Raw genomic sequence first — 24,911 nt, forward strand, 5'->3', positions numbered from 1 at the left:
AAGCCCTTTGTGGTTTTCCTCTGATAATATACTTGGTCTTGTTTACTCTCTGAATAAAAGGACGTAGAACTAACTGTGTATAATGTTTCTGAAGACAGCACAGAAGCAGCTATGTCATGGCTGTGTTTGAAAATTTGATCTTGGTTCATTAACTGTGTAGGAGAAGCCATAGCATGGATTCTAAATCAATCAGATATGAAAACCTCAACTTCTCTAAAAATGTTTTTAACTATTCTAAATGATCTCATCGTTATCACAGTTTAAGGGATGGGTTTTTTTTGAAAATTCAGAAAATTAAATTTTTAGCAGTCCTTTACAACACAGAATTCTGGCCAATTTTCATTCATTTAAATTGAGATTCCAAATGGATAGCATTTTATGAGGTTGACTGAGCCTGTGAGCTCATGATGTTCTTGGATAGTGTTAAAGTTGTTTCTTTGATTCAAAATAGTTTCTCTTTTGACTTGGAAGGACTGTTGCCTACAATTGTTGCCTTTGAAAGAAAAACCCCTGTAGAACCAAGTTCATTCTTTTAATATATTTGTAAAAGGGGAAAGTTAAAATGTCACCTCAAAACTAATATAGATGAAATGTTAGTATAGTTTCTTGTAATTAATGAAAACTTTAAGCTTTGTTTCCAAGTAGTACGTTCATTTGGTATTATTATGGATGGTAGTAATGCTCTAATGGATGGAATTCTGTGTTGTCCCACTGAAATATTTCAGTGCCCTTGTCACAGAAATCATGCATATACTGTATCTCTTGTATTACACTTCTGTTTTACTGTTCAGTTCATTTTTTGATCAACTGGAAGTTGTATTGTCATGATTCAATTAGTAAGTTAGCAATCCACTTTGTTCCTCAGTTTGTACTATTAAAATGAGAATAGAACTGTGCATTTTGAATTTTGGAAGAAATATTATCCAGATGGATACAAATTGCAGCAAAATCAAAGCTTACCTTGAATTCAGAACTGTAATTACTTCCATTTTGCTTGTCAGATTATTCTTAAGTATAAACTTGCAGGGTTTGGATTATTTGGCTGATCAGTACAGGTAGAGTGATAGATGGAAGCAAAGAAGGCAGGAAATAAAAACACAATATATATATTTATATATCAAAAAATGTTTCATTATGTAGTGTCACTGCAATGATATATAAAATATCTGTGCAGGCTGAAAATCACACAAAAAGAGTATGCTTGTAAAGTGACATTATACTGCAATAGTTATCTCACTTGTTCACTGTTAATTCACTTAACACCCATAAGAGTATTTATAAATGCAAAGCAGTGGTTTGAAGGAAGTCATAGTGTTCCATGAAAAGTATAAATTTAGGAACTGGCAAGCCTCTCCTTTTGTGAAAAATTAATAATTCTCTTTTATGAACTAATGTTAATGTGCTCTTCATTGCTTTGGCTCTCCTGCAGTCATAAAATTGCATCATTAACATTTTCAGGAACAAAATGAAAACAAGGAAAATTATAATTTTTGAACAATAACAGCTGTTCAAAATGCCTGTTAAATTCTGGTTTAGAAGCATAACAGGAAAAAAACCTAGACTGACTAGACTGAATTATTTTGTTCTATGCGATCTCCAGCAGCAGTGTCATTTTTATTGACCCTGTCTTATGGTGTCAAGGGAAACCTTTCATGGTTTCTCAGTGACTGCTTGTGTAAGTTGCATTGCTTAGGGCTTGGATTCATCTCCTTAGCACCTAAACCACACTTAAAACAATCTGTGTAGTTCTGGGAGGTGATCGAGGTCTTCAGAATTGTATTTCCTTTTCTCTTCTAGAGATATTTCTGTTTCAGATGCCAGACAGCTTCAGGGGCAATAGAAATAGAAAAGGAGATCATATGTATTAAACAGAATATATTTGTATTCTAACAGTGTACATCACTTTTAAATTTTAAAAAAGTCAAACATATGAGTGGAAGATAACATACTTCCATTATATTAGTTTAGGGGTTTTTTTTGTTTACCTAATTTAGAATGTTATAGAGAAAAATAGATAAATAAAACACACACTTATTACATAAGGAGAGGTTGTAGGTACAAAAATAAATGCATTGGCCTTGCTTGAATGACCCTTCCACAATGCAGCTCAGACAGCAGAAGATTGGTTTTTTTTTGCAAGTAAATTCCTAGTTGAAGTTTGTCAGGAGAGCTGAAGTTGTCAGCTGTTGCAAAACTTGGCTTTAAGTATCTGAGAAGCAGAGAGGGAGGGAGGTGGTCTCTGCAGAGAAGGAAAATTACCAGAGACTCAGTGAAACAGGTCAGCAGATTTTGCTTTAAGGTGCATCGCTCTGCTGTTGGTTACAAAGAGTTCAGCAAATCTCTTTGTAAGAAATGAGAGACTGGGAGTGACTCATCTCCTCGTATTCACTGTGAGGTTGAAAAGAAGGAAGGGAACAGCCTGTTTTATCCTCCTCTGTTTTCCAGCGATGATGAACACTTGTTAATCCAGCACTACTGCCAAAGTCTGAACCAGGAGTCCCCCCTGAGCCAGCCCCGAAGCCCTGCCCAGATCCTGATTTCTCTGGAGAGTGAGGAAAGAGGGGAACTGGAGAGAATCCTCGCAGACCTGGAGGAGGAAAACAGGTGGGTTATACCACCAGCTGAATTTGAAGTAAGAAGTCTGCAAAATCATTATACTGTACAGTTAGATGGAATTCAGTTTGGTAAATTTTTTTGGGATAAAATGAGTTATAAAACTGCATTTTCTTCAGACAAATGAGTAATTTCATAGAGGGTAAAGGTTGGGTCCTCTTAACTTTCTCTTTGTTTGTTGTTGCTTGTTGCAATTTCTTTAGTCTTTCAATACAAAGTATCATTTACCACTTCTAACTTAAAATTTAATTGAAGTTATCTTTATTAATCACCATAAAAAAAAACCCAACTGGATACTTAAAGCATCACAGCACTGCAGTCCTCTTTATACTCCGTAATCTTGGGCAAGCAGCACAAAAACCAGAAGATGCTGACCCTGGAAGATTGGTAATTAATTACAACTGTCAATTACCAAAACCAGACTGTAAGATACAGCTCATTTAGTTCTACCAAAAAAGCACGGGTTTGTGTGTCTTTTACTATCTTCAGCTTTTATAGTGCAGTCTATTGACATTTTCATAGTCTTTTTTTCTTGCTTCTGTAAAAGCTAGGTGCTTCTTACATTGGGGATTTAATGCACTAATCATTTACCTTGGGCTTGTCAAGGAAATAATGCAAGAGTCAGCAGTGTCATAGATCTTCTCTCCATGTATGTCTTCTTTGAATGGTGCTAATCAATTACAGTGGCTTCATCAGAGACTTTTTATCAGGAGGGCTTGGGAGAATGGAGAAGACGTAGGAAGATGTTTCACACAGAAAGCTGTAGTAAACAAAGCTCTTGCTCAACTGAACAGCAGAGAGATTTTGTTTGAAACAAACCACAACTTCCTACTACATAGCACATAAAGCTCAAGTACTTTTCATAGTGGAGAAAAATCAGTATTTTGAAATAAGACATTATATTTAGCATGTTCAGGATTGTAGCTAAGAAATATCTAGTAGCTAGTATAATACAGATAAGATAGCTTCGTTTTCAGGAGATGGATGTTATTTTTTAAAACAGCATTGTGTAGTGAATCATGGAAGAAGGGGAAAAAATCATAATGCTTTTCTCTCTGTATACAAAATAAGCTGCCTAGCAGAAAGGAGGGTGACTTTTAAAGCAGACTAGTTTTAGATTAGAAAGGTAGTATATGAAAACTAGTACAATATGGAGCTAGATAGGGAAATAAGCCAAAAAGCCCTTTGGGAGTTCATGCCTTAAATCTCTGCATGGGCTTTATTGAATCTAGCTGTTACTGATAAAGGATGGTAAAAGATCTCTGGCAAGAATTACACCTTGAAAATACCTGTTTGGAAGTTTGCCAATTCTGGGTTAAACTAGAGCTGTAGTCTGTGGAGGTTGGTTGTACTACTGGAGGCACCAGTAAAGGATGGGATGCCACCACAGGCAGCCTTGCCTTTTGTGGGTGCTCAACACAACAGGCACAGAGAGCTCTGTCTCTCTCTCACAACATGGAGGTCACACTGCTCTGATTTTCATTGGTTATGACAAAATCATTACTTTTGTCTCTGCCATCCACTACAAATAACTTGTGCATAAAATGTGAGATAGTTGCTGAAAAGTGAACAAGTTTGTGTTGTCCTGGTTGCTTGTCACAGACAGATAGCCATGATTTTATGGATGATGCACTGATTCCTGTTTAGAAAAATAAGCTCTTCAGACAGGATCAGTCAGGAGGTATTCATGTAACTCACCTACTTTTGAAAACAGTCTTATCCCTTTCGATTTCTGTTTCCTAGTTCTCCTCCACCAAGTTTGCGCAAACTTTTCTTGGCTTTTTCTTGCCAAAGGTAATCAGCAACCTAACACCTTATTCTTTGTGTGAACCTGGTTCCAGTGGGTGAGCACGTCTTCCTTCCCATGCATATCCTAAAACATCCTCCATGTAAACTTTTGTTACTGCCTCAGGTGAAACCATTCCTTTGTTCCCGGGGTGCATCTCCTTGCCACTGCTAAGCTGGATGTGGAGCCCTCTCCTGCCCATGTCGACACAGTTCCTGGTGCATACACTTGTGATAACTTCTGAAAACTCAGGTTTAGCTCTCTCTGCTGTGTCTTGTACACTTTTACAGTAAGAGTCAGGGCATGTTCTGTCACTTCTCAGCAGCTCCCAGGAAAGCAGCCACAAGTGATGCCTCAAGCATTAAGTACCAAGAAGAAGCAGTGCTGTGATACTGGGAGCACCTCATTGTCATTTCTCTTTTTCTTCTGCTCTCCACAGTTTCCTGCTTTTCAAAAAAGCCCTTTTCTCTTTTGCTTTGTCTCTTTTGAGCTGTTGATTGAATTCTGACCTCCATTTGAGTTTCAGCTGCAGTTTCTGGCCTCCCAAATATTTCCATCTTGACTTATTACTTATATAAAAAACACTCTTTGAAATTGTAATTCTAAGGTTTTGCTTTTGGACAGTTTAAAAGCTCTGTTGCCTATTTTGAATTCTTCTGAAATGCATTCTCTAACTTACAAACTAACCTAGCTGTGACATGGTTCTGACTGGGGTTTTGTCAGTTCCAAGGACCTCTTGTTAGATATTCATTATTTATCTGCTAGCATTTTAAGACCTTGGTGCTTCTGTAGCTTGTAAGTATGACTTCCTTAAATAATGTATGGCTAAGATTTGACTGCTAAATAATTTATATTTGTTAAAATGTGAGCATTTTAGAGAATATATTCAATGGCTGAAAATGTTTTATTTGAGTTTTTGGTCTTCAGGCTTATGCTGAGTTTTGCCTCACATGGAATATTGTGATAAGACCATTTCTGTATTCAATAGACAAAAAGCAATCTTGCTATTGAAGGCATTATTACTGTATTGCAATATAAAAGAAAAACCCAATTATAAAACCCTCTCAAAAACTATTTCCTCAAGAGTAAATGTATTTCAGGGAGAACAAAGACAAGTTTTTGTTGTCCATATAAAGGCAATAAATTACATAGGTTACACAATAGGATAGGTAATAGTGACCAGGATGTACTGTAGTGGCATTAAATAGAAAGCATGTGGTTCTGCGGTGACAGAGTCAAAACTTTTTGCAAAAAATTAAAATACCTTCCTGCTATTTTAATGAGCCAGGAAAGTGGATGCTTGCTAATATTTTAGTTGAACTGAGGTCTTGGATGTAAGAGGGAGGCTTCTCTCATGTTCTCTCCTTCCCAGCTCTGAGCTGTCCTGCAACAAGAACCAAGTAAATGAGATCTCCAGCCAGAGCTATTTGCCATTCCTTGGCTTTTCCTGACTTGCAGTGGGAGTGCAGTGGGCTGTGTGCCACCATAGAAAGCACTGACACCCTGAATCTCAAAGCTGCCCTGTTTCAGTGTTCCTTCAAATCTGAAGAATGATGAATGGCCTCCTCACATAAGTTCCTTCTGTATAGTAACCAACAGCAAGAAAGTGATGCATTTCTAAGCATGCTGTGGCTCCTTTTGGTATTTGTTTTGACATTGAAGAAGGGGAACTAGATTCTTCTGAGTGTGAAGCATCCTGAGTAAACACTGTCACTCTAGTGAGGGACAGGGGGTAGGTAGTTCAGCTACCATCTTTGTCTGTTTCTTCATAGCACTGATTTTCTGTAGAGAGATGAGAAATAACATGAATTCACAAATTCTCAATTGCCTTTGAGAGGACTACTCAGCAAACAGAGTCCACTAAGATTTCTGTCAGCAGGCAATTAATGCTGCAAGTGATAGATGTGATTAATAATTCATGAGCTCTTTACTACTCAGCTCTGTACAGCTGCATAAATCAAGGTTACACTGCATGCTTCCTATGTTACTTTTCTTCACAAATGCCTCAAAGAGTTGCAAGCATTGTAAATGGAATATATGGGGGTTTTTGAATATTCTCTTACTGAAGAGGGTTCATTTTCCCAGTGATGAGTACATGCAGCAAAACAAATTGTTTGTTTGTGACAGCCAGATATCAAAGTCACCCAGCCTGAGCTGTGGTGGAGGAAGGTGAGGTTTCCATGTACTGCCTGTGCTTGTTCAGTTGCATTCATTTAGAGAGGAGCATGTTTGTATCTCCCCTTTCTCTTATGTCCCATTTTATGGAGAAAGTGTCATAGTGCCCCTCCTCAGGACCCTGAGGGCTGTGGGCAGTGTCTTGGGTGCCTTGCTCACAGCAGCAGTCCTTTTCACCACACAGCTTAAAACTGTTCCAGGGGAAAGAATAAGAGCCTTTTGTTCTCTCTTAGGATATTCTTACAGCAGTTTTCAAATTCTTTCCTTCTTTTTTAATTTTCAGCTTTTTTCCCTTGTGTTAATACACCTCTTCATTGCTATATGTTTAGATCCCAGTTATGATATTATTGATTGTGTGCACTGCACATCACTCTTATGGCTCTGAAGCTACAATGAATCTCAGTTCTCTGGATGGAGGACTGTGTAGCTGGACTGAAAAGGTGCTGCTAGAAAACTCAGTAACACAGGTGCACTGGGAAAACCCACATGCATCCTTCAAAATTACATTCCTTTGTTCCAACAGTATTACAGTATTTAATTACAGAACTCCCAACAAGACTCTGGTTGGAAAATAAGCAATATCTTTTACATGATTTTTTTTTTTCTATAAACTTTCAGAAAGATTTTTTATTTTTTTATTTTTTTTATCATACATGACAGGGTTTTAATCTGAATTGCTTTCTGGTCCTTTCTTGTATTTTAGTACCACCATTACTGGAAGGACTTCTCTATATTGATAGAGGTGATAATTGCAGATTTCTTTGTAGCAAGGTATCTGATAATGTCATTAGTATGACCAAGTGCATTTATTTAGTTTCCCTTAGGGTGGTGTTTTATCCTTTGCTTTACAGCACTTCAAACTTTAGAGTGTGCTGTTTGTAGAGTATTGCTTGTATTGTGCATCTGGGCAGTTCCTCATGGGGTGGTGATAGCTGCTGTCTATGGCAGGCTTCATGATCATTCCTGTATCAGCTTTAGTCAGCAATAACACCACGTGTGATGAACATGCTGTCACATTCATTCCTATTCCCTTTTGTATTTTTATTAATTATTCACCAGTTTGTTCAGCTAGAAGTATCAGAAGACATTAAGTCAGGTGAAAGACATAACTTACGTGACAATATCTATTCCCAGTATAGATAGCCCTGTTTTTTTCTAGATAATTTTCATGAACTTGAAACTCTGTATTTCATTAAAACAAAAAACTTCTTTGGAAAAAAGAACAAACAACTCTCTAGAGTTGTCCCTCTTTGTGTGGGTTTTAGGGAAAGAAATCTTGAATTTTGTAACAGCCTGAAGTTAAAAATTATTAGCTGATGTTTTTTAATAATTTAAAATTTCTGAAGAGGATGGATCATGTAGGTCAGACATCCCTTAGGGATTGTGTTGGGAGGGGTGCCATAGTCCCAGGTTAGGACATGTCCATCATGCAGCTGCTGAGGAGCACAGGGACCTTTGAGGAACAGTCAGTGGCTTGTCTTTGTCCTTGGCATTGCTTTCTCACCCGTGTGAAATGATGCATCCTGCTTTAGTTCTGGTTACAATAATGTTCTTTTAGAAGTGGTTTTTTTTGGGAGGTTTCCGAGGTGCTGTTAAGCTTCCAGACCAAACTGTCAGAGTGTGTTGTGGTGTGCAGGCAAAACTGGCAAAAGGTGTCTGTTCTCACAACCTCAAGAGCAAGTTGGAAAAAGTAAAATCTGGGTCAGTGCTTGTGATGAGCAAGCAGTTACCAGAGTGTCGAGCTGTATTCCCCCCTCTGGGAAACTGTAAAAAAACATCACAGCAACAAAATCCCAGTGCAGTTTTTTAGGCCTCCCTTGCCTATGAAGTTTCTGCTACAAGTTACTATTTTTGCAGTTTTGGATTGTTATGTTTAACAAGGTTTTAGTTTCCTACCTTCTGTGCTTCCCCTGCTTCTGTGCTTTCCTGTGCTTTCCCTGCTTGGTAGATTTTTTTTTTTTTTTCCATGTGGAACACAATAGATCATATTAATCTATGGAACGTTTCATTGAATTGGAGTTTTATGAAATAAAAGAACAAGGTTAGCAGAGCCATAAAGTTGCAGTAGACAGTAGCACTCCAGGCAGGACAAAGGTGGAAATTACAGCCCCAAAAGTCAGTGCAGTTCAGTTTAAAAGACTGGATCGCTAATTCTCATCTTCAGTTGATAATTTTAGCCCTAGGCTGGAAGTGCATTTCCAGATTTGAAGAGAGCAGAGTGATACGACCTGACTGACAGCCAAGTTCTGTGTTTTCCTCTGACTTTTTGTGTGGCTGCCCCTCTGAGGTTTCTCATCTGTGAAACAGATCAGCCAGCCAGGTGGCACCCACTTTGGTTTAGTGTTTGTGAGGTGCTGTGATTACTCTGAGTCCTCCTTTAGCACTAACGCCTCCTCAGGTGTAGCCATGTGTGGAAGGGAACTGGCAGTCCCACATCTGCTGGGAAGGATAAAGCGCAGGGAGCTGAGGGAGGGCTGAGCCCAGGACCCTGGCTTTGGGAGGGTGTCAGGAGCCTCCTGCATGAGGTGCCCTGGGAGGGAATCAGCTGTGAGTTCTGGTGATGCTGAGAGCCTTCAGGCAGGTTGAATCACAGATCCATCTAATCCAGACCGTGCGGATCTGCAGGGAGTAAACCCACAGGTGATGGCTTCGGGACAGGGAAAGGCAGCTGGTGCAGGTGAGCCCTGAGAAGTGAGACACATCACAGCACACCAGAGGAGGTGTCTGGTCACTGCCCCTTGCAGAGACCATAAAGCTTTTTCCCTCCCCCTTGTCACTTGCCAACAGGAACCTGCAGGCAGAGTACGACCGCTTGAAGCAGCAGCATGACCACAAGGGTCTGTCTCCACTGCCGTCCCCGCCGGAGATGATGCCGGTTTCTCCGCAGAGCCCCCGGGATGCTGAGCTCATTGCAGAGGCCAAGCTGCTTCGCCAGCACAAGGGCCGCCTGGAAGCCAGGATGCAGATCCTGGAGGATCACAACAAACAGCTGGAATCTCAGCTGCACAGGCTGAGGCAGCTGCTGGAGCAGGTGAGTCCTCAGGCATTTCTTCTAGGTCTCTGAAGAGTAATTTTCCAAACAGGGTGTGAAGCGTTATCAATAACAAGGACATACCAAGAAATCATATCTGTAGAGGCGAGTCAGAGAAAGGTACAAAATTGTTTTACAGGCTGCAAGTGAGAATGTGGAATCAGGTTTCAGTGTTCTCATTTAGTTTTCTTGCTTGTTCAGAATTAAAATGCACTGGTTGCATGGATGAGTTTACTTAAAAACAGACTGAAAATTGTGTGTATTCATGGAATAAATAAAAATTAGAGATATAAAGTAGTGAGCTGTTAATAGCAATGTCTTACTTTTTTCTTTAATTTCAGCCACAGGCAGATGCCAAGGTGAATGGTACAACACTGTCATCTCCTTCTACCTCTTTGCAGAGGTCAGGCAGCAGTCAGCCAATGCTTCTTCGTGTAGTTGGCAGCCAGACTTCAGAAACCATGGGTAAGATAATGAAGCTTAGGTTGTAACAAAAAATTATTATGTCCCATTTTCCAGAAAAAAAATCCTTAAAGACAGAAAACACTTTTCCGTTTAGTTCAAATGAAATGAAGTAGACGTTTGCAATGATCTTCAATGTCATCTGGCTTTTTACACTTTGCATCTTCACTATGATTCAGGCTTTGCTTTTGATTGTGATGCACACAGTAGCTTGGATATTTTGATATTAAACACAAAACACAGCCAGGGCTTGACTGCTGAAAACAAATGCTGCTGAAAAGCTAACTATTCTGTTCAATCTGACTTTCAGTTATTAGGCATGACATGACTGATTTAAATGTACATAATATTAATTATGGCTAAGAGACTAAATGAATGATTAGTCATCCCCACATTAAATGATGTGATCTTATTTTTAATACGTTGTGGCTCAATCAGTAGGATGGAGCTGTCACTCACAGGCAGTTCTCATCTAGTGGCTTTTCTAAGTATCACATCAGATGTGATAATGAACATCATAAGAGCTGTGGAGTAAGGTTAAATAATAATATTCTGTAGCTGGAGGTTGGAATTATTATTTTGGTGCTTTTAGTAACTGCCATGTGGTACTTTGCAAATTTCCTGTCTGTTACATAATTAGTAAGTATTTATTACCAAGCGGCAAGGATTTTCAGCTAGTAAAAAAGCAATCAATCTTTTCAGCATCTTTAAGCAAATGCACTTATATTAGTTCAACAAGATGATGTTTCAAGTCTGATGATAATATTCAGCTTCATACAGAGAAATTTATTTTATGTATATTAGTGAGAGGCTTAAGTGAGAGCTTTTCTTTCCACTGCTGTTAGTGACAGTGTCAATGAGAGTGAGAAATTTAATGGGAGGGCACATTCTGCTGTGTCTAAAGTGCTGTTGTGGTGGGAAATGCAGCTTTTGGGGGGGCTTTTTCTTCCATTCCAAGTGTAATCAATAATTTCAGCCTATGACAGTATCAAACAAGATGGGTTCTGTGCAATCTGCAATAAAAAACATTAAATAAATAGTACCTTTAGAAATGCTGAAGTTGAAATCCTGTGAGTGAAAGTACAATCACAGGTAACAGGAATTTATGGAAAAAAATAAAAATGGACTTTTCATTAAACATGTTACCAGTGGGGAAATATTTTGCTCTGTATGCTATACACAGAGTAGATAAAATGTATTAGTAGTGGTGTAATCTGCATCAGTTTTCTAGAGAAATTTCATTAATTTCATCACATAAAATACATGAATTAAAATACAATTAAAAGAAAAAATAGGAGGACAGTATTTCCCAGTATTTTTTTTTAGTTTTATATTTTATATTTCATTCTTTAGTGGGACAAAATACAAAAATTTACTTCTCATTTAAATAATATAAAATTACTCCCATTTACCTCACGAGACTGGAATGAATTGATTAATATGACAGAGTCATATAAGCTGCTAAAACTTTTTAAAGCAAATGTTTAGACATAACTTGATTTTATTTGATTGGTTTGATTGAGCCAGTATGTGGGAGGACAGCGAGCTGTTATCAGTGGGATCATACTGAGACTCAGCAGATCCACACTGTTGGCAGCAGGGAGTGGAGCTTATAAAAAGAATTACTAACTGGGCTAACAAACCGCAACTAATTCAGTTTGTCAAGTGTCCTTTCACACCAGAAAGCTTTGCTTGCTAGGCTCAGAGTTTTCTGAAGCACAGCTTAAAATACTCTTGAATTGTGAGGAGAACCAGAGTGGTGTTGTAAATAATGCTCCCATGCAGCAACCATGTGCCCAGGAATGAGGGAGATATGATTTTTGAGAAAATACTGAGGATCTCTAGGTGTCTCAGGCAATGAGGCAAGGTAGTGGTAGCTTTTATATGTTCTTCTCTTTAAAATTAGACCTTTGTTGTTTTTTCACTTGAAAACCCACTGCACTTTTGTCTTTCTGCTTTCCCAAGGAGTGATTGCTATGAAAGGTGTTCCACCAGCAGTGCTTTGGTAAAAGCAGTGACCCACTCAAACCCTCATTTACAAATTGAACTTATTCCTTGTTAACTTGAAGGACACCTGGGCAAGTGGAAAAGTTCTGCCTTTCTCCTCATGGAGTCCCAGTGGGCAAGTCCTTATCCTTGGCCTTTTTCACCCTGGCAGAGTACAAGCTGAGGAGGTTGTATGAGGCAAGAGGCAAGGTTACAAGTGCTCAGAAAAAAATCATCCAAATGAGGAAACAATCTAAAATAATTTAAATTTATTATTAATTTATCATTTCATTTAAAAATCATTTTGAATAAAAAATACAACATTTTTGAGTGTCAGCAGTTGAGCTCGTATCAGCACTTATGAGGACATTTGGAAATTGGTACCTGTCTTCAGGTCTGGACCAGGCCAGCAGAACCACTGCCCTTTCATTGTGACCTTTAAGGCCAGGAGGCTTTCTTCAGGCTGATAAAATTCTCAGCCTGGGTAGAAGCAGCGAGCTCTCTCTCTGCATTTTCACCTTGACATTCAGCAAGGGCTGCAAGGACATTGCTTTTGCTGAGACACCTCTGTCAGTGCAATGCCTGATGTGAAAGTAACTCATGGTGTGAGTTGATTTGTGTGAACCCAGCGCCACTCAAAAGCCGAACATGCTGCAAGCAGCCTCAGCAACTATTTTTAGACAGTTAATGGAATAAAAGAAGCTGATACAAAGACCATCATTTATATGAATTAAGTGCTTCTTACAGACACTCTATCCCACTTCTTGTGCTGGAGTGGGAGGAATCACTCTTGGTCAGAAATAACTCTTGTTAAACTCCTGGCTTAAATATAGGTAGCCCTGAAATACTCCTTTCATATCCCTTTTTCTAGGTTTTTCACTAGCATGGAGCACCTCAACGTTTAACAAATGTAAATGTTAACAGAAAATGAGCCAGTTTTCTACTCAAACAGGGCAAGACATGTTAGAGTAAAGGATCATTAAGTCATTTTCATAAGAAGTGTGTAACTCAGTTATTACAGCAGGCAAAATTGCTTTTGTGTTCTACTAGAGATAAAAGACATCTAGTAAAAAAGGAGAATCTCACTCAAAGTATATCCTTTAGGTGTATTCTTTTCCCAGATGCTTATTTATATTGGAGGCTAGGATCTGCATTAAAAACAACATATGGATTTTAGTTATATGAAACCATAAGCAAAAAAAAATCCAGTAAAAATAAAATGTATTGAATTTCCCATTAAGCCACTGCCCTATAATCAGGTTATAGAAATTATTCAGTGGGAGAAATGTATTTCGCTTTATTAAACTGCTGCTAAACCCTTTTACAGTACAATTGAGTGTTCTTGGAGCGCCAATCTGATGCAATTAAACTGTCAGAAATATTAATACTGATGCAGATGAGAATCTGGGTTTCTACTCATTTGCACAGCTAGGCAAAGCAGTGCCAACATGAACCCAGCACTATTAGAAAGCTGCTCAACAGCAGCACTCACAACAGCAATTCCTTTTTCCATTAATAGAATAAGAGAAGCTGAAACGATGAGTGTCATTTATGGGATTAGATGTTCCTAGCAGACATTTTACCCTACTTGTTTTACCAGAGTTGATTATTTCTTAAATCCCTTTTTGCGAATTAAAATAGTGTTAATTGTCTCAAAATCCTCATTCAATTTTCCTTAGAGCCTTATAAAGAAAGACAACGGTAACAGTCAACAAAATTCACCTTTGTAATTTTTATTGTACACTAAGCAGAAAATGTGTCTGAGTGAACAGCCCTAGCTTTGGGGAGGAGTTGGGCCATAAAACTGTTAGCACAGGCTCTCATGCAGGGGTGTGGATTTGCTTTGCAGGTGAGGATGAGCTGCTCAGCCCTCCCCAGGACACAAGCACAGGTTTGGAGGAAGTGATGGAGCAGCTCAACAACTCCTTCCCCAGCTCCAGAGGTGAGCGCTGCTGCCTGTGGCAGATGAGAGGGAAGAAGATAAAAGTGTTCTGTTCCTTGATGTTTTCAGGGGGTTGTATTTTGGTATCAGGCTTTTTGCCGCTCTTTGTTTTCATTTTAACAATAGCTGTAGAGAAACCTGTCTTGTTTAGAGTGGAGGAGCAGCCTGTTCCTCCTTACCTTAAGCTACCTCCACAGGTAGTCCTTGCTAGATATGTGGATGAAACAATGTCTTTGTGAGACTCTTTCTTCCCCAAGTATTTTCTTTGCTTCCTTTTACCTTGTTTCTTTTTTCACAGCTTTCCTTTTCAGTTGATGCCCTTGTTGATTTATTTTCTTAATATATGTCTTAGCACATTTTCTGTCCTTATGCTTCTCCAAGACTGTGGTTTGAAATAATATTAGAGTTCAAAGTCAAAATTCTCAACCATGTAGCCCTCAGGTACAGAGGGATGGAGGAAAAACGAGTGGGGTGCTTGTTTGTGCAGCACAGGCACATACAGCCACATGTTCATACAGCCACAGCCTTTCTTTCAGTGTTTCCATTTCTCTCATTCCTGTTTGCTAAAAATAGACATTTGTATTACCAGGATTTATTTGTCCAACCTTTTTTCATTTATTTTCTGAGCTGAGAAGAAAATACTCTGCTGCCAAGAAAAATGGCTGAGGTTCCTAGCAGGAGATGGGAAGTTTGGGATATTGGCTGTTGCTGTGAAAAGAGGCTCAGTCATGAACCTTCTTGGCAAGAGAAAGCCTCATTATTGCCAGCCTGATAAGTGGATTTGAGGGGGCATAGACTTCCTGCAGGGCCCTTGCACAAGTTTCACACATCACCCAGAGATTCTTTAGGAGATAAATGCTTTAACCGTTGTACTGAACTTTCAGTGGAATCAGGTTTTCTCCATCCTTGGCTTTCAAAACAAGTTCAGCTCTCACCAGAAACCATTTGTGAGCAGTGAGTCAATATAAACTGTATAAGGTCTCATGCTATAGGTCAAAAGATGGAATAATTTAGAAAGATCTCATTGAATAAATTCTAATACAATAAATTTCCAACTGCACTCAGCTCCACCTCAACATTACATAAAAAAGTCATATGTCCAGCCCTCATTTTGCCAAGATAAATGCTGAGAGACAACAGATGAAAAGCCTTTCTAATATTGTTATGTAGATTAAAATGGACTTCTTTTTAAAGTTGCTGTGTACACAAGGTTACAACAGACAGTGTTTTCTTATTAGTGACCATCATTAGTGTAATATGTTGAACGTAGATCTTGCGCAGTCACAAGTATGTATGTATCCCAAGTGTAAAAATATTTAGCAATTGTGATATCTAATTTGTATTCACAGGTGATGACACTGGCAGTGTTTCTTTTTAAAAACAAGCTTAGTTTTCCGTGAATAGGAGCAATTTATGAAACAAAATTTAATGAGATATTTGAAATAGAGTGGTTCATTTCCTGTGTAGAATAAATAGGTAGAGGTCAGTCTGTTAGACATCACCTTCTGCTTACTGAGAATAGCAAATGTATTTTTATCTTATTAGTGAAAAATAAAAAGCTTCATGAACCAAACTGAGAATATAAAATTTAGTAGGATAATGAAGTAAAATTGATAAGCTCAGATAACATTTTAATTTTTTGAATTAAGCTGTAGCTTCAGATTTTCATTCTCACTGTGCAAAATGTGGTCATTCAGCTAGAGAGAAAGCATGCATTCCCTTATTTTGTTTCTTCATTCAGTAAGTGTGTTGAAAACATAGTAGATGATCACAAGCATCCACAAAAGGTATTGCAGCTTATGTACTTCCCTGTCTGACTAGCAGCCATGGAGAACAAAAATACTTCCTAGCTGGATGGAGGGCTGTGGGAGGGGAGGGGAGGGGGCACAGCCTTTGACATGAGTCCCCCTCACCCAAACCTCGAGAGGAGCTCCTGGTGCAGCAGCCAGGAACAGGCACAGCCCAGCAGAGCCAAGCTTCCCATGGGACTTTGCTTTTAGGTCTTGGCCAAGGCACTGCCAGGCTGAGCCAGAATCTGCCTCTTCCCCTTTCTTGGGCTAGACAAAAAGATGAGTCCAGCTGGGAAGGAAACTTGTTCCGTTTTTTGGGAATTGTACCAGGTTTTGGCTAAAGAGATTAGGACTTCAATTATGTTTCTCTGTTCTGCATATATCTTTTGATGTATTTGCATGAATGCCAGGTTAGTGTAATTCCTTTTGGCTGAGGTATAGGAATGGTCAGGCTCTCTGTAAGAAATAGTTTGTCCTACAGCCAGTGCAAATGGCTTTCCATTCATTGGTTGGTAGAGGCTGCTGAGAGCTTATGTAAACTTCTGTTACTGAAGTTTTCTTCTATTCCCAATTTAATAATTCAGTTATATTCAACTGCGTACACAAAGTTCCAACATCTGATGTGCTGCAGCCTCATGGAGACTTTCATTGTGACATGAAAGATGCTGTGGCCAGATTCCACAGCCATCAGGGACCTCTGATTTAAAATTTTCAAGACTGCAGGAAAAAGAAAAGGAGGCAGAGTTGATTGGTCTCAACAAACTACTGAATCAAGAACCTTTTTGCTGTTGAGAGGTGTAATCTGTATCTCAGATTTCTAGTCTTTAACAGAAGATCAAAGTGCAGCTGCAGAAGAGTGAGAGCAGTTTGGCAAAGTGGCCTGAGAAGAGGGCATAGTGTTAAAGGACTTGGGCATGGTGCAAGTGAAATTTTGTTTCTTTCCAGTACAAGTTGCATTGAAACTCAGGTTACAGGTGTGAACACCTACCTCAAGTAGGTCTTCAGTAAACAGAAGAATAAACCCAAACAAGCAATAGCATATATCTATAAACAATACTTTTTGTTATATTGATTCTCATTAAATAGAACTGAAAAATTGTCAGATACCAGAAATGCAGTTGTCCCAGTCTGCCATTCAGAAATAGGTTGTGATAGAGGAGCTGAGGGAGCTGGGGTTGTTTACCCTGGAGAAAAGGAGGCTCAGGGGAGACCTTACCACTCTACAAGTACCTGAAAGGAGGTTGAAGCAAGGTGAGGATTGGTTTGTTCTCCCAAGTGTCAAGGGGTAGGACAAGGTGAAATGGAGAGGTTTAAATTGGATATTAGGGAAAATTTCGTCAGGAAGTGGGTTCTCTAGCATTAGAACAGGCTACCCAAGTGTTGAATCAACAGCCATGGATGTATTTAAAAACATGTAGCTGTAGTACCTGGGGACCTGGTTTGGTGAGGGGCTCAGCAGTGCTGGGCTAACAGTTTGACTCAATGGTCTTAAAAATCCTTTCCAACCTTAATGATTTTATGAAATAATATTTTCTTTGTGGCCTGTAAAAATAAGCATGTTAGATTTCAAGCTAAATATCAGCATGTCACAGCATAGGGAGTGGCAGACCTTTTGAATCAGGGACATAATTCTGGGTGTCTTATTGCCATTAGAATAACAACTTGGAGGAGTTCAGGGCTGAACAAGCAGTGAAGAGAGAGAAGGACTGAAATTCTGTGCTTGGCTGCACAGATGTGTAATTGAGCATCACAAACATATTTAGCCTAAATATTGTCAAAAGCACCTGAAGAGTAAGACTTGCTCAGATTGGGAAATAGTTTACTAAATCAAGTAGTGGCTCTTATTTTGGAGTTCTGAAACAAGGCAATTAAAAGCAATAGTAATTGTCACTCACCTGGAGATAGATTCCTTAAGATTACATTTTCAAGCTTTTGCAGCACAAAATTGTTTTTAAGAGGGCATCAAGGCTTCATAGCATCATTTTGAAAGTATTTTAGAGAAGCAAGTGTGAAACAGATTGTGTCATAGACCTGCACAAGCGTACCTCAGATGCAACAACTTATACCTTTTATAGGGTACCATTTCATTTTTTTGTTTCTTCAGTTTAACCTTTTGGCAGTTCTTGGCATTTCCTAAGGAGAACAGGAGTTTCCCGCTCCTTGCACAGCTGGCTGTTGGTGCCAAAAGCTGTTTCATTTCTGGAGAGAGAAATTCTGCTGAATACCTGATGATTTCTGTCCTTAAGGAATTTTTCTTTCCTTTTAATCTAAAAGGTTTCCTATCCACTCCTCTTTTACTTTGCTGCTCCCAGCAAATTCACAACTGCTGCAGCTGCTTCAAACAGCTGCTGTGCTAACTCAAAACAGATGTCAAAGCCAGAGGTCTGACATTTAGTGGAAATCTACCATTAAATGCCACCTCAGTGGTTTATTTGACCCTGCTCAATAACGGGCCACAGAAGAAAACATTTTCATGCCGTATTTGTGCCCAAACTACTAAATCTCCAGGGAATTGGTTCACAGTTAGAAAGTAAGATTTGCAAGCCAGTATTTTCAATGCCAGATTCATCTCACCTGCAGCACTGAGGGTAAACAAGTCACATCACTTCAGGTGGCTCTCATGGTGGACCAGGCTGAGTTTTGCAGTTATGGTTTCATGGCAAATGCTTTCTGTGAATAAAACGCAGAGAGGTATTTAGGGGCAGAAATTCTTAAACTAACAAGCTGGTGAGAGACCTTCACAGATTTGCAATGCTGGGCCCCTGCTGGGAGATAATGAAGAAGTGGGAGCCAAAACTGGTTAGAAATGAGGCCATGATGGCTTAAAAGAGCTAAGAGGCCATGACATAATGTGAGAACATTTGGACAGCAACTGGTCCTCACAATTTCACATGCTTTAACACAGTTGTGGTGTGGTGCAGTGAAATTGCAAGATCCCACAGCAATAAATGAATGGCACTAAGAATAGCACCCTTTTTTAGGAGGTTTTTTTTTTTATCTCAGTCACATTAAAAGACACCAGTCACATTGTCTCCTCTCACTTGTGCATCAGCCAGGCTCTGTCATGAATGGGACTAACATCCTAACTGGAACTAGCAACTTTCAGCACTACAAATAATGCAGTTTCTCTTATTCTGACAGCAGAATGTCTCATGATACCCTGGAGTTACTGTTCTGTGGAGTATTCTGGAAATACTCTTCCATTTGAGATGCCCTGGCCTCTCCTGGATTGTGTCACCTTCTCTGTGCTGTGGTCCTGCATCCCACCACAGTGAGCCCAGGTGGCTGAGAGCCCTTCTTGCTCCCCTTTTGCACAACAGAACTGATCTGGCTGAGCTTCACTGCAGATGGGACGGTGGTGGGGTGGACTAGGGTCTTCCCTGTTTTATAATGTCCAGTTCTGGTGCAAACTGAGAATATGGTAATGAATTTAATAAAACTTCAACAGATTTTTTTTGTTGTTGTTTTGAGAAAAAAGGCTCTTTTCAGACACAGATGTCCCTTTTGTGCAGCCTGTCCCTTTCCTAAGCTCAGTGAGAGGGGCAGTGCAGTGGTTGCTTTGTGCTCTCTGTTTTGACATGGATCTGCAGAGAAGTTTTTGGTGGTACCTCTGCTTTCAGGTCTGATGTGGTCACTTGCTGTGTACCTTTGATGTGATGCAATGCCACGTCACTTTCCAAAAAAGAATAAAAAATAAAAACTCTTCTATTTTGTAAGGGCAGGAAATGTTGATTTGAGCAGAAATAATAGATAATTAAGTACCCACGGATTGCGTATCAGTATTTTGATGCCTTACAGAACACAAATTTTCAGAACTGCGGCAATACAGGCAATCTTCTTCCTCTGCAATTTATGCCAAACCATACTCCTTGCCTTAAAACTTAGAAACACACATTCATTCATATGCAAAGAGGAAAATAACGTAAAATCCATTAAACCCTTTTTAATCTTCCTCCAGAAGAAATTAGCTGTTGCTGTAGCAGCGTGGATCTTTGCTGCATTTAACAAATTCTAGGGCTGATTACTCACCACAGACTGTCCTCACCAGCTGTTTTGTGTGGTGCTGAGCTACCCCAGTTTACCTTCAAATGAGTTCATTTTCAAGCAGAATCCAGTCTGTCTCATGTAGATTTAAATTAAACACTGTGTAGCTGCAGTTGTAGGTGCTTGTGCAGAAAGGAAGGCATTTCTTAAGACCTCCAGTGTTTTGCTTGTAGGCAGTTCCTTTTTTCTTCTTGACCCAAGCTAATTTCCTGCTGGGTCCCATTCCTGCCCCAGGACTCTTTCAGACCAAGCTGAACTATGCTGCAGTTTCTGGAATCCTTAAGCTGACCTAATCCCTGGGGCTATTCCTCAGAAAAAGACCAAAGTATGCAATAGATTTTGCATCTTCTTTTCCAAGGACTTTCTGTTACATGATTGATATTGGTGAGATATTCTCATCTCCCCTTTTAGAAAGCATTTTTTTGGAATTTGTGACTCCTGGTAAAAGTGCCAGAGGAGGTCTCAGGCTGTGTAGACGCTCATGTAAGTTCTAGAAGGTTCGGCAGGCCTGTGAGGTGGAGTCCTTAGAACTGAAATGACACCTCTCCTGGCCTTCAGGACCTGGTACCTCTGTGCTGCACCAGCACATGTGGTACACACATCACTGGAGTAGAGATTTCCCTTAGGAGCAGAATAAAAATCCATGTGCAGAACACATTGTTATTGAACCTATTGCTATCATTTTTAACAGGAAGTGTGCTGCTGGGGAGAGGGAGAGGGGCAGGAAGGGACTGAAACTTCCTCTGCTCAGTAGATGGTAACCTCTGCTGTCCAGGCCCTCAGAGGCTGCCCCACACCTTTCCATTGCCTGGAGTCTGTAGGAGCTGTGGCTCAGACCTGTGCTGGTCAGTGATGCCATTCCTTCCTCTGCCCTCTCCTCTCCTGTACTGCCTCTGCTCAGCTTTGCTCTGCTGTTGGCCCTTGTTCTGCAACTTGTGAAATACCCATAAAGCTGTTTATTTCCTCTCTTCCCTTCTCCTGCAGGCTGCCATAGAGCAAAACTCGACAGCAATTAGGTTACTGTTGTGCTGACTGGTGTGTTCTCCCATATGTGTCTGTCTCTCTCCCCAATGTCCCACACATCTTTTAAAATTGCATCCTTTACAGTAGCTCTGGGGCAAAGATCATCCTACAGCATCTGCTGCAGTGACTTTCTCCCTAGGACTGCAAGCCTGGCCACGGCAGAGCTGCCAGTAGTGTGACAGTGACAGTGGAACACTGCTTCTGGAGACAGCGAGGCTGTTACTGGCTGTGTGGTGGGCAGGTGGACAAAGGGGGGTTTCTGCTGTTAACACCTGACTTTCCTTTTCTAAAAACAAATATGCTATGAGAAGTGTTTGAGAAGAATCAGCATGATCAAAGTACGGCTTCTGTGAAGGCTTGTTAGGAACATCTTTGCAGCTAAACGCATTATTGACTCCATTTTGGTAGTACTTGAATGTGATGAGATACTTTCTCTTTTTTCCCTTTTTTACTTGAACTTTTTTTCTCTGCTTCTCCCTCCGTGCCCTCAGTTCTACCCTGCTTGCAGGTCAGCATGTTGCAAAAATATGTTGCAATATATTTATCCTAAATGTGAGCATGTTGCATTCCAGTGTACTTCTGTAGGTGTGAAATATGTGTGTACACATAGGCATGTGTATCAATGCATACCTCAGTGTATGCAGGCCACAATGCAATGTAAAGTGTCGGGGTAAATTAATTTGATGTTGGATTGAAATGTTTTTACCACTTACACTTATTGGTAGAAGTGAATTCAGGTCTTGTCTGCAATCCTTATTCTCAACTGACAGATGTGCAAGTTGGTGTTAGTTTTCTCAAGTGTTTTTGAGAGGTTAAACCAAGCCACAGTTACAGATCTGTTGTTGAATAAATCAGCTCAGAATCACCAGTGGATTTCAGTGCACTTTTCGTCTTTGTTTAAGCAGAAATGCTTTTTTTTTAATGTTAAATTTCTAAATGGAATTGAAGTGTCTTTTACAGTATAAAATATATATTCATGTGTGGTTTGTTTTTTTTTTCCCTTTCTTTCTGATATTTATTCCACTTCCTCCCTCTGTTCCTAAAGGAAGAAATGCCCCTGGAAAGCCAGTGAGAGAGGTTAGTGAGATGCAGGCTCACTGCCGTGGCTTCTGTTTGTCACAGCTTGCTTTCTGTGCCCAGCATGTGTGTGACACAGCACGGGGTTGCTTGGGTTTGGTGAAGGGTGGGGTGGTTTTATTTTGCTTTATTTTGTTTGGTTTTGCTGAGTGCATTCCCCATGTGTGCTGTAACAGTGGTGTACCTCTCAACTTTCAGTGGAGACAATGTCAGCTCAGGGATCTGCATTTTATTACACACTCCCAGAGGTGGAAAATCGGGAATGGGGGGGAGAAAATAATACATTGAAATTAAGCCTCTGAATGATAAAAGTTTTCAGTAAATATGCTGCAGTCATTGACTTGTGCTCTGTTGCTCTTGTGTGTGAGCACAACAGGGAGACTGAGGTCTCTTGCTGTTCTGCTTACAAACTCACAGCTATATTTACATATGTTTGCCAGTATACCAACCATTATCTCCAGTGATTAAATCGTTTTTTAATAATTCTTTAGAAATACGAGAGTTGAGAGGTATAAGAGATTCAGGTGTTTTAATTTCCTGATGTACTATTGCAGAATGAAGAATGCTACTAACATTCACCAGCTCCACAGTGTTGTATTCAGCAATGCAAATGGGCCATGGTTTTCACTGTGCACTTCGGACATGGTTGGTTTGATGCAAAATAGGTTTTGGAATTTGTGTGTCGCTGCTCATTAATGGAGGAAAGCATTTTGCACTGTGTTGTCACAGCTCCTTTGAAAGCATTTCCAGAGAGCCTTGATTTTTCCTCTGTGAAGCTGCTCTTCACTCGCGAGCCAGATACAGCGTTTGAAAGATGCATTTCTAGTGAAAATTATTATTAAAGATAAAATATTCAGAGACTGCCTGAGTGCAGTTGCAGTAGCTGTGAAATGACCTTTTCTGCACAGAAGACGTTTGGTGTGGATGAGGCAGAAATTGAAGGGTAACCTGGTTTGCAAACTTATGCTGGTACAGAGGGAGGGGCTCATGGAAGCAGAGGGTACTGGGGTTCTTAGCAGAGCTGCTGTGGACCCCCAGTCACTGACAGGGTACCCTGGGAAAGCCAGGATTTGTCCTGGTGTGGTGCCTTGAAATACAGAGGTTCTCTGCTTTGGCTGTGGGCTGGGGCAGGTTCAGCTATTTCAAGGTATAAGATCTTTGGTGCAGATTAAGTCTGTCCTTGAATGGCAGGTCCTCTCATATGGATCAAAAAGGCACCAGCAGACTGTACCAATCCAGAAATTTTATAGGCAATACTTCACATTCAACCCTTTTTTTTCTCAGCTCATATACTCTGAGAACTGTTCCCCCATTTAGCAAAACAGGTCATTGATTTCCACTATCTTCATTCATATTTATGCGTATTACTCAAAAAAAGCTTCTTCTGCAGAGGGCATACTCGATACAAGTAATTAACAAAAACAAAAAAATAAAATTAAATTAAAATCTACCTGGCCTGATTCCAGCAGTTTAACCCCAAAAACTTGACTTCAGTGAACTACTCTCTGCTCTCTGGCTGAGTTTGTGCTCACTAACGGTTCCAGAGGGACCTTGGTAAGTTGGAGAGCTGAATATAAAATGCAATTGTCCACCTGCTTATGAAGGATGTGAGCTAAGGTATAGAAGAGTTTCTGCTATGGGTGCGAGCCTCTATGTGCAAAGGCAGATCCTGTGGTTTAAAACCCACCTGGCCAGGTTTTGATTCCATTACTCACATTTGGTATTGTCTTTGCGTGTAATCCCATGGATTTTGTGGCATTACTCAATATGAATAAGGGTATCAAAACCCAAGTCACCAACAGGAAGAATTTTTCTTTTGTCAGGAAAGGGTTAGAAATCTCTTCTGCTAGAAAAGGCTCTGCATTGTGCTGGGATTTCTCAATTTACTTTCCATCCATTCTTTAAAGTCTGAATGCTGCACATTTATTTCTCTGACAAGCTGTATTGTAAGATTGGTATTCTGTTACTGTGCCCACACCCATGGGCCTTGATTCCATCAGAGTCTCTAAAGTAGATTCAGCAGATGTGAAACACATCGTTCTCTGTGTGACCAGAAGTGAGGTGGTTAGTGTCTGCAGAAATAGGTGTCTTCTGCTCTCCAAGCAAATGGCAGCTGTGCATTTTATAAGTTGAAGTTAATACTGTCCATGTCCATTTTAAGCTTTATTGCTGCATTTCAAAGTGTCTGCTAGGTTTTTTTCTTTCACAGCAGCATTTTTCAACCTTTCAGTGCCTCAAGCATGGATAAGACTTTCTCAGCTTTAATGTTAAAAAAAGAAAAATGGAATTAATGCCTTCTTTGATAGCATTACTTTAGAAATATGAATAATAATGGAAAGTTCTGATTTTTATTTTTCTAAGTGCTTTTTGGACAGTATTTCTCCCATTTGCTTCCTAATTAAAAATGTCAATGTCCCACATTTCAGTACTGGAGAGGGCAATTGAGCAGCATTCAGTGGCAGCAGCAGAGCCCTATGGAAGCAGTGAACTTGAGCACTGGTTGAGGTTGAGACACAGAAGAGGGTGTACTCATTGCACATATAGTACCAGGAAATCATCAGGTCTTTTGTTCTCAGCTCTTTGCAGTCTCAATTGACCAGGCTGTTACTCCCATGTCCAAGAGAGGCAGAAACCCTGCTGGCAGTGCAGTGACACCCAGATGAGGCTCTGCCAGTTGTGTGGCTGGAGCACGGCCACCACCTGCTCCTCTGGCCCGTCCTGCCATCCCTGGGCTGTCCTGGAGACCATGATCCCCCTGCTGCTGCATTTACAGTCCAGCTGCCAACACAAACTGCAGCCTGCAGTGCTTTGTGGTCATGCTCTGAGCTCTGAGCTCAGAAGCTTCAGAGAAGACACAAGTGTTCAGTTCTTCTGCAGAGAAAATTAAGACCTGTGCAGGAGAGGGAGTGTGGATGTTGTGGGGGAGAGGGAGCTGTATCTCCTTAATCACTGCAGCACACATCTGTGCAGCTTTGAGGAGGG

At 40.1% G+C, this 24,911-nt stretch overlaps 1 protein-coding gene across 11 annotated transcripts in view; it reads left to right on the top strand.

Moving 5' to 3' along the window:
- DMD (dystrophin) overlaps positions 1-24,911 on the top strand; it is a 1,137,330-nt gene that overhangs the window by 1,106,665 nt on the left and 5,754 nt on the right. For 9 of the 11 annotated variants that reach the window (XM_088068904.1, XM_088068893.1, XM_088068935.1 and 6 more), the window contains 4 exons: positions 2,446-2,604; positions 9,362-9,605; positions 9,947-10,070; positions 13,903-13,995. In XM_088068904.1, the coding sequence (XP_087925030.1) occupies positions 2,446-2,604; positions 9,362-9,605; positions 9,947-10,070; positions 13,903-13,995 (620 nt within the window). Of the gene's footprint in view, positions 1-2,445; positions 2,605-9,361; positions 9,606-9,946; positions 10,071-13,902; positions 13,996-21,897; positions 21,930-24,911 lie in introns of all 11 variants that reach the window. The other 2 variants (XM_088068916.1, XM_088068923.1) reach the window with 2 other exon arrangements.

This window comes from Pseudopodoces humilis, chromosome 2, assembly GCF_049639895.1.
Source record: "Pseudopodoces humilis isolate 2021_Gansu_Grassland_sample_001 chromosome 2, ASM4963989v1, whole genome shotgun sequence".
Taxonomy (NCBI): Eukaryota; Metazoa; Chordata; class Aves; order Passeriformes; family Paridae; genus Pseudopodoces; species Pseudopodoces humilis.